The sequence below is a fragment of the Corvus hawaiiensis genome, chromosome 3 (genome assembly GCF_020740725.1).
Source record: "Corvus hawaiiensis isolate bCorHaw1 chromosome 3, bCorHaw1.pri.cur, whole genome shotgun sequence".
Classification (NCBI taxonomy): domain Eukaryota; kingdom Metazoa; phylum Chordata; class Aves; order Passeriformes; family Corvidae; genus Corvus; species Corvus hawaiiensis.
In genome coordinates this window covers 84,538,818-84,549,237 of record NC_063215.1, presented here as the reverse complement: position 1 = coordinate 84,549,237, position 10,420 = coordinate 84,538,818, and the positions used below count along the sequence as shown (strand labels likewise).

General features: G+C 39.9%; 1 protein-coding gene across 2 annotated transcripts in view; it reads left to right on the top strand.

Moving 5' to 3' along the window:
• The window catches only part of EFCAB2 (EF-hand calcium binding domain 2), a 37,326-nt gene extending 27,162 nt beyond the window's left edge, over positions 1-10,164 (top strand). Inside the window, exons 3-7 of one of the 2 annotated variants that reach the window (XM_048299609.1) lie at positions 2,896-2,968; positions 6,970-7,049; positions 8,691-8,733; positions 8,834-8,900; positions 9,907-10,164. In XM_048299609.1, the coding sequence (XP_048155566.1) occupies positions 2,896-2,968; positions 6,970-7,049; positions 8,691-8,733; positions 8,834-8,900; positions 9,907-10,043 (400 nt within the window). In that variant the 3' untranslated portion in view covers positions 10,044-10,164. Of the gene's footprint in view, positions 1-2,895; positions 2,969-6,969; positions 7,050-8,690; positions 8,734-8,833; positions 8,915-9,906 lie in introns of both variants that reach the window. The other variant, XM_048299610.1, reaches the window with a different exon arrangement.
• The last annotated feature ends 256 nt before the right edge of the window (positions 10,165-10,420 follow it).

Here is a 10,420-nt window from a genome sequence, read left to right as displayed (position 1 = left end):
CTTTTCTACATTATAGAGAGGAAAGAGAGGTGCAGCGTATTTATGTGATGGTTGTAGCAATGCATGCTTACTAATGCCTCTAAATTTAAGAAATTGCAGGTATTTTGTAGAAGCAATGGTTTTTCAGCTATGCTCCATGGGGAGAGTTTTAGGATATGTCTCCACACTCAGTATAGTTGCTGTTTCCTTGTCCATAGGGCTCTTTCGGGGAGAGTCATCACTTAAATCTCTTGGTCCATGCCCAGGGAGGTGCCTGATGCCCGGTGCTGTCCCGGTGCCCCCTGGTGCCCTGCTCCTGGCTGGGCAGTAAGATGGGTCCTGGCTGCCTGGTCTGGGGCAGAGTCCCCACCACTACCACCCTCCAGCCTTGGGGGCCCCCAGCCCTCACTGCATCATGGCATACTCATTGCTTGTTTGTCATTGACATCTGCAGTCTTGGCTAAACAGCTGTAGAGTTTTCTCCACTTCTCACTCTGTTATATATGGATATACAACTTGAGAGCATGTTACAACAATGAAATGATACAAATAGACTCTTTTTAAAATGTATTCATTCAGACAGGGGACATCCAAAAGTAACATAGTAAATGCACAATTTTACATTAATTTTTGGCATAGTACAGATACAGACAGTGAACAAAAACTAATTGTGTATTTATTCCTAGGTTCATATTGCAGGGCTGTATCACAAATGGGATTATTAATGGCCGGTTATCTTGTATCAGAAGGTGGCAGCACAGCACAATTCTTAACCACAATTGTAGCTGTATCAGTGTTACTGCCTGAAATATCAGATACCCGTGAAGAATGGAAAATTACTCTGGTTTGACAGGCCAACATTGGTATTCCAAGACTCCTAGTGCAAATACAAATTAGTAAGAAATTAAGCATGAGGAAGATGGTATTGTTTTATGCATGTTTCACGTCCCTCAGTCAAGGACTTTTGTGATACTGCAAATCTTGTAATTTGGAAGTGTTATATGTAGGGTGAAAACCATGACCCAAAATTTTCATTGCATCTGTGTTACAAAACTTGTATGATCATAAACTTGATTTTAACCATCATTTTTGTATTCTAGAAACTACACAGCAGAAACTGCAGCTGCTGAATTAAGTGAGAGGAAGTGGCTGGGAGCAAAATACAGTTTCCTATCAGGTCCTTTAAATTCCGTGTTATTACCAAATGGGACCTGACTTTTTTACCACAAACACTTCAAGCAACATCCTCGTGCTGGCACGCATGCAGACTGCCAGATACAGCATCCAGCAGTGCCAGATCTTGCTGACTCTTCTAGGGCATGGCTTACCTCTGTCATGTCACAGTTTTGCTGGGTGTGAGTGAGGTGAGGCAGGAGGGTGCTGGTAGCATTCCCGTCCCTGGCAGTCTGTGAGAGCAGAAATAGTGTGGGACAGCAAGGAGGCAGGATTTGTGTTGGATGTTGCTCTGGTGGAGGCAGAGAATAGTGGAAATAGCTGGAAAATATGAGGGAGTGCAGGAGTGAGAACAACAAATGCAGTATTATCCATACTAGAAGTAGGATGCATGGACAAGGATTATGTCTAAGTGACTGACCTCCCTGAGGCCATTGGCCATTCACACCCACAGGGGCAGGGTCATTTGAGTAGCTGGTTTCATTTCATAGCACGTGGATGTGTGGGATTGGCCTTTGCTTTGTAACTAGTGTTGTGCAGCCAGCCTTCTTCTCTCTGTTATGGTTCTTCTCACATGTTTTCAATGAGAATAGGAACTCCTTGGGACCTGTCTGAGGAGGTCGTAGACTTATACATAAAATTTTGCATATGCTTGGTGTGCTACATCCAGGGCCTTACAGTTATATGAAAATTTTACAAAGGTCATTCCTCCTTGTATCTACCATTTTTATTAGGCAATCTGATTTTTGCGCCAAATGAAAAAATTCACCACTGGTCAAGATGAAGGAACTACAGGGTGTGGATCATGGTAACCACCAGCACTGTGAATTCATATTCAAATGTGCTTAAATTTCTGTGTTGTTGAATTGAATTGTAAATCACAAGCTATATTAAGGCTTCTGTTATTTTGTTTTTAATCACACCATAAGTCTCATTAAAGCTTTATTACAGCTTTAGGATACTTTTGTTTCTAGTGTGTGATGTTATTCATCTTAGACTATTTTGAGGCATTGCCAGTTTGGTCAGAATTTTATTTAGAGCCTCAGAACAGCTGCACCAGGTTCAGCAGTAAATGCAAGCTATGAATATATTTACAGCATAAACAGAGTGGTGATAAGCCACGTTGTTGCTCTGTTTGACTCTTTCAGAGCACAGCATGGACATAGCAGGGCTGCCTTCTTCCTGACCTTTTGTAATTGTTCTTTAATGCAGTTAGAATTTGTATCTTTATAGCATTTAATATAAGCATATATTTTATTTGTTACATTGCATCTCAGTTGATTTCTAAGTGATTTATTAACTTTATAAATATAGACTTTACTGAAAATAAGCATAACAATTAGAGAACAGCAGTGGAAAAGTAACTTGCACACAGTACACTGCAACACAATAGTAAAGAATTTTTGGGGAAAATTGCAAGAACAATTTCAAGGACCTTCAGAATATTTAATGTCTGATAAAATAAACATTGCTTACTGAGACATCATCTTAAAAGCCCACATAGATTTGCTTGTGTGCTTGTATGTGTGCACTCCTATGTGCAAGCTCTGAACTGGTATCTGGATTCTCCATGGACAGTCTTGTATTGCAGATTTATTAACAAAGTTGTTTTCTTTCTTCTCTTCTCTTCTCTTCTCTTCTCTTCTCTTCTCTTCTCTTCTCTTCTCTTCTCTTCTCTTCTCTTCTCTTTTCGTCTCATCTCGTCTCTTCTGTTCTCTTCTCTCTCTTCTCCTTTTCTTTCAGAGAGATTGGTTGCATTGTCAGGTCACTGGGTTGCTTCCCAAATGAGGCAGAAGTACAGGAATTGCTTGCACAGGTAAATGTTTAGATCTGTTGTACTTTTTTCAGTCTTCAACTCGCACAGTTTTGCTCCTTCTGCCTTGCTGAGTGGGAAACCTAAGCTCTTTTCCCACATGTTGGAAGTATCATGGAAGTGTTTCTGGCAGACAGACAGTCTTGCAGGCTGATGAGGTAACAACGTTGATGGGTTAAAATGAGGAGTCTTTGACTCTCTTTTACCCCGAAGGGTCACTGTGGCACTGTGCCAAGGTGGAGGGGCATTTATAGAAAATGGAGGAAAAATTGGTTTTGACTGATGAAAAAGAATGTCCTAAACCTCAGTCAGATTAGGATATCCAAACTCTAACCATCTCACTCTTCTGGACATGCCATGGAAACACATTGCAGGGTTAGGTAATAAGAATTAGTTCTTGAGCAGGTGCTAAAATTATACATCACATTCCAAAAATACCCAGAGAGAAGGCCTGCCATTTTTTGAACTCTCTCCTGTTATTGCTATCTTATATCCAGACCTTTCAACGTTCTGTCCTTCATGAAGTCTCTCTCAGTCTTGAGATTTCTCAGCTATAGGTAAGAATCTTTTCTTAACTTGATTTCTTAAGCTTTTAAATCAGGCTTCAGGACATAAAACCTCACAAGACCTAGTGGTCCTCCCATTCTCCCAGTGATAGGCAGTGGTAAGGTAAGGAAATTAATCACATTTCTCCACAGTCTTTTCCTACACTAATTTTTGTCTCCTTACATCACGCTTGTAATAGAAAAGTGGTGTGCTGGTGCCTTGGCATGGTTGGTTAATAAATGGGACAAAGAAGTAGGAAAAAGACTTCATGTTCTTTTTGCAAATGGCCATGCTGCTTTAAGAAGTGGACAGTGCTGGAGCTGAGAGGTGGATAAGGTTTTTTCTCCTTTTCCTGTGTAGGTCAGGATACTGGGAATTGATGTCTCCTACTGTTTTCTTCTTGCACCAACAAAAATTTGGATAGTTGCAGTAGTAGTCTCCCCTCACTAGGCTCGTCTGGTCTCTTGTAGATCAGAATTTAGTGTGAGAAATCTTGTACTAAGTCTTGTGAAAATGATGCAGCTGCTTCAGATGAAGAAGTGCAAAGAACCATCAGAGGAGAAAGCTCTTTTAACATGATACTGCAATCTGTCTGCTCTGGTTCTGTACTTTCAGAACCAGATTGTCCCAGATCACACTGACAAACAAGAGAAAATGGAAAGAGAAATTATGGTGCTTAATATAGATACTTTTAGTGTCCCACAGTGACTTTTCTTTACAGCAAATGAACAGTGCAACTCACTGAAGATACAGATTTGTGAAAAGGGGATGCCTTGAAAACCCCTTTCAAGTTCAAGGGAACCAGGAGAATTTAAGGCCTGCCTCTTCCTCTGGAAGAGATTGGCCTTTTTTTTTTTTCAATTTTCAAAATTACTGAAAATTTGAGATAAGTAATACATAAAAAGTACAATGCAATATAGCCATGAGGCAGAAGATTCTTGAGATACGACAGTGTAACATGTATGAAAATGTTGATTGTAAGAATATTAGAGTATAAATACTGCAAGAAGAAAGAGTAATGGTTAACCTTAAAGAACACTGCACTGGAAAATAAATAGCAAAGAATGTTTCATAGTGCCTGTAAATTAAACTTTGGCATAGGTTTAGTACCAGAAGAACACTGTCTTCTTGTGGAACCCTTCATATATTATGATAATCACAAACATATCTTAATTTATGTAAGATGCCACTATAATTGGCTGTGGTAATACCATTTTATCTTGATCTAGAGAAGGTAAAAATTGTATCTGTTAGCCAGTTGTAACCAAGCTATTTCCCCAGTATTGCCCATTGTGAGCTGTGATTCATTTCTGTTTCTCACTACTTGTCTCTCTCTCTCATATCATCTTCCTATTAGCCTTATTGCTAAACTAGCATATGCTGCCATCGTGTTATTCATATCTGCAAAATCAGCATTCATGTAATTATGGTAGCTCTATAAATTATCATATAATGTTTCTTATACTGCCTTATACTCAGTTCTTTACTTAATATCATATCTTTAGGCCTACTTACAAAGTTAAGATTAAAAGCTAAATGTAGAGATGGTGAAAGCTAATTCAAGGGTTGCTACAATGCCTGGAATTCGGTACAGTGCTCTGCCTGGTAACTCTGGAAGATGTTGTTTCTTTGTGTTTCAAGTACCCCGGTGTAATGGCTGGGAAAACAGAGATACAAAACATAATAGGTGCTACAATACAATTGTTATGGGAGCTATGGATGTACCCAAAGGAAAGAAATAGAGCAAACCTCACAGAGTTTGAACAAGCAAATACTGTTATTGTGAAAAGAGGAGGAAATACAGAAGAAAAAACATCAGTGAGAAATGAGGTGTAGAACAGGAGTGAGCACGAGGAGGAGTAAGAAGTGTTAGAAATAGGATTAATTTTAACTGCTCAGGATGTTGCTGGATCTATAGAGACTCTGAAATGGAAGCTGTTTGTTCCACATCAGAGGAAGCTGAGGTTGCTGATCACCCAGGAGTAGGTTTTGCCACGTATTTTGTTACATCTTTTCAATCAAGCAAGCAGTAAAACAAGTGATTCTGTAATGGTAAAAGGTTCCATTTGGTTTAGAATGAAGCACTCAACATCTTCATTTCCTTGCTAAAGATCCCTTCTGCTAGGCTCACCAAACAGAATGGAAAATGTGTTTTCTCAAGCCAGTTTCCACTCTAAAGGAGAAAGATGTAATGGCTGTCTTGTCTTAGTGCCCAAACCCCTTCTAGAACACTGGAAAAGAGCATGCAGCAGCAGTTGCAGCTTTCCATTTAAGCAACTGGATGTATCAGGAACTGCCCCAGCTCTGCCCCAGCTCCCAGGAGGAATATTCCTTACTAAGTTTTTCCTGACTCAGAAGATTTCAAATCAGTGCCTGTTTGAGTTTTCTTTCAATCTGGGCTGTGTCTCGGGGGCCTAGCAAGGTGTCGCTGCTGCCATGTGAGACCTCAAGGCATGTATCCAGTTTCAACACAGAAAGGAACAGGCTAGCTCCATTAACAGGGCTCCTTTTGGGAGCAAAACTTGAAAATTTCAGGGAAGAGATGCACCCCAATGAGAGAGAGCAGTTTTTACCATGTTGCTTATCTCCTGTGGAAGTATAGGAATGCAGTGAGAATGCTGCTAGAAGTCCCCAGTGTTTTGGGACTAATTTGTTAATTTATTTGGGATGCAAAAGGAAGCTTTTTTTGGGTAGCATTTTATAGGCTGCCTTATGACTGTTTTGGTCTGCCCTGACTCAGTCTGCTTGCCTCTCTGGTCCTTCCCCTGACAACTCTCTTTGACTATGAAACATGAAAGCAACAAATTCCATCATTAAGGTGTACTTGACTGGAGCTATATCCAAGCTAGCCAATGAAATATGCCCAGAAACATCCTTAGGTGTTGAAGCCAGCTGGCGCAGAGCAGTTCATGCCCACCCTGGTAACTGTTTTATGCAGGGTGGCTGCACCAAGCATCCTGCTGGGGAAAAGTCCTTATGGTCCAAGCCAGCATCTGCTGGGGGGAATGTTGGGTGGCACAGTTCATGTGCCACAAAATCATGTCACACACAAAATCATGCCAAGGGGACATGCTCATGGTTTGCTGTAACGGGTATTCACATTACACTGCTTGGGAATGCTCCAGACCCTGATAAACTGTACTAGTATGACTTCAGCCTGCATGTTTAAACCTCTGCTGAGTTATTGTGGGAGGTAAGATCAGTTACTCGGTGTCTGGTTCCTTTGCACGAATGATTTTGAAGCACAAGAGGGCAATATTGAGTTGTTGGAAGTGTCTATAATAGCAGGCCTGTATTTCCCTGGGATATTTTATGGTACCATGTGATATTAAAGACCCGATACAAATATTCAAAGCCTAACGCTGTAATTTTAATGCAGGGATCACCCCAATTTTCTATTTTTCGGATTAGTTTGCTAATGAGTCATATACCCTGCCACACTTAAGTTTTATTTTTAGATAGAAGTAGAAGAACCGGGTGGATTCGTTCATCTGGAACAATTTCTTCCAGTGATGACAAAAGTGCTACTTGAGAGAAGGTAATGGAAAGTGAATTTTATGTATCTGTGTTTTATTCCAGATTGACGGGTTGATTCTGAATAAACGTATCTACAGGAATTTTACGTACCTGGAAGGAGTACAGATCTTCTTTACCATTTAAACTCAGTTTACATTAACTAGAGAGATTTTGTTACAAAATTAGTTCATCTACATTAAATTATGATGATATGAATAATACCAGCTTGTAATCATAATTGTGATAATATGTAGCTTTTGTATTTTTAATGGGAATTGGAATTGCTGTTCAACATGCTTTGTATATCTCTGAAATATTTGGTGTGCAAATTAAGGTCATAACTATTGCTTTCTCTGAACATATGAGTTACAGTTACTGAGAAGCACAGAGTGTTATAGTGTATTCTAAATAGGTTGTGTAAACCAGCTTCATATTTGTGTCTCAAAGTGAGTGGCAGGTACAGCTGAACGTATACAATTAACACTCTAAAAGACTGCTGATCTAAAAGTGGTCACAAAGGTGCATAGAAGTCTTTGCATGAAAACAGGAACTTGTGCTATTTTGACATTTTGCACTAAAGCAAGGTTACTGACACGGAGTTTATCTTTCATTTTAAAGATGGTAGTCAAGGCTTTTGAGAAACTCAATCTTGTCCAACCCTGAGAAATTATTTTGCACACAGAGGGCCTTTGGTAGGAGAGTGTTCTACACATGGAGTATCTGTGGCTCCACACTGATGTTCACCCTTTCACACAATGATGCCATGCTGCTCTGGGCTCTCCTCCTCCTTCTCCACACCCCCTTCATGCAAACATACACGTATATACACATACACACACAAAAATAATTGCCCCACACTTTCCCCAGGCTAGCGCAGGCTTGTCAAGACCCACTTTATCTTTTGGGGCACTGTGTCCATAGTTCACTTATGCAAGGGCACTTGAGATTTGGATCACAAAATCCAAGGCTTCTTCTTAGCACATTTGATTTTTAGATTGTTAAAGACTGAGGCGGGTCCAGACAAAGCAATCGAGCAGTTAGAACCTCTCTGGATTCAGCTCCCTCTCTTTAGTATTCTGGGGGTTTGGTGAGAGCCTGCTGGGATATGGAAGCTCTCCATTGCTGCACTGAGCTTCCTTTCCAGCTCCAAAATCAATCATGCATATGCATGCACACAAGTGCCCAGTTCTCCCCTCTCTCTGAAATTGTTAGACAGACCTTTTCTTTTACAGCCACCAGCCTCCTTTGCTCATCATCAGCTCATTAGACTGCCCAAGTCACGCTAGGTGATCTGTTGCCTAGCTACCAGCCTACCTGGACAAAACTTTGTTTTCTTGGTTTGTCCACTTCTGTTCAGTGCATTGGCTATGTAGAATGATTCATCTGTTGCTGATTCCTACTAACCCACCCAGCCAGCCCAGACATGCAGAAGCCATTCATCTGGCTCCTCAGCACAAGAGAAATTAAACAGTAGTACAACAAAAGATGTAAGAGTTAAATATATGGACAGTTCCAAAAGGCTAGGCTGCAATTAAATGTTTGATAGACAAAACGTAGTAAATTCTCATAGAAAACAAGCTTTCCTTTTCCTCTAGTACTCGTATTTAGTTTTTTCAGAGCACTAGCAAACAGTAACTTAACTTTTCCGATTCCATGGTTTCAGATTCTGGCCTATTCCAGAAGATGTTATTCTACATGCATTTGAGGTCTGTAACTAAATATTCAAGTACTTAATTGCTGGGAAGAATTTGCTGCTTTTTGATACAATAAGCTTAAAACCACAACTTTTATTCTTCTCCTTTAAAGGCTTTGGATGAGAATAAATGTGGATATATTACCAAAGAGGACCTGGTCAAACATTTGACTGAAGAAGGTAACATGACTTCGGTAATATCAATATTTAAGTAAAAAACATTACATGTATATGTACATTGAGGTCCTTACCCTGCATGCCAAAACCTGTGGGAGCAGATACATTGTCTTCAAACAGTGCTGTTGTTGTGATGAGTGGCTGCAGACTAGGACATTTCACTGGTCAATGATGCAGGGAAAGAGCATTTATCTGCCTGCTTGCAGACATTATAGAATAGAGATTTTTATTCTTATTCATAATTCAATCATGTCTGGATATTTTGTCTGGATATTCTGTGCACACCTCCGTGCTCACTATGTATGTGACTCTTTTGCTGTCCTGTAAAATTGCAGCTTAGATTTCCGGATGTTTCAGTAGTTTTCAGTGCTCATTCATTCTTACATTATCTTGATCTTAATTCTAGAGCCATATGCAAACAAAGAGATTCAAAGACAAGATTTAAGTTGTACATTCTGTAATCCTCAATATCCTCTGAAAAGCCTGCTTTTCTTGTGTGGCCGACTCATGCCCACCTGCCTCATGTTCAAAAGGGTGTTCACCTTTGTGCAAGACCTAGCCTCAGTTGGTAACCTGGTTCTCTGAGGGATGAAGTAGGCCATCAGCAGCTTTGAAGCTCCTAAAAGAGAAAAACCAGAAGTCTTTCATGATGTGAATACAAGTGCAAGGATAGCCAAATGAGAGATAATAATTCTAATATACACAGGAGAAGAACTCTGACAAAAATGGTTGTTTCAAAATCCATGGCAGAGAGGAACAGGCTGTTTTGGTGTCTGTGAACTAGAAGATCAGATGGATCCACATCCTCTGTCTCCTTTCCTTTAGACTGGCTCACTTGGTGTGCAGGACTTACATTGGCAAAAGGGAAGGAGTAAGATCCTTAGTTTTGTTCCTTTTCTCCTCTGTGTGAGAATCAAAAGGAGATCCTTTCAAGGGAAAAGCAGTGGAATTTGCCAGTCCTTGAAAGGATACTTACCAAGACAAAGTGTTATTCTCTGCTGTCTTTCAGGTGAGCCCTTTTCTCAGGAGGAAATGGAGGACATGCTCGCCGTTGCTCTAGATCCAGAAACAAATACTCTTCGCTACAGAGACTACCTTAAACATCTGGTAGTAGATGAAACAAAGACCTTCTCCTTTAATGTCTGAGATGCCTTTTTGGTAACAACACTGTAGCTTGACAGATAGTTGAAATATGTAATTTAGAGTATAACAAAGCTCAGCTTGAGACTTGATGCTTATAATTAAAATAAAATCTGTGTAGTTATATTTCCTTGGGTTCTGTGTGTGTGTATATATATACATACAAAAATATATTCACACCTGGAAAAAGAGCTCTTGACAGAAAGACTGTGTAAGGTCTGGAAAAGAAATCATGGAATTTTGTTGGAAAATAGCAGGAAAAAAATGTTAATGAAGTCAAGAAGTAACTTTACGATTGCTTTTGCAAAACTAATGGAAAATGAGACTTGTGAAAATAGGTAATATGTAGGTAAGTGAGTATCTTAAGGTGACTAATAGTAGTA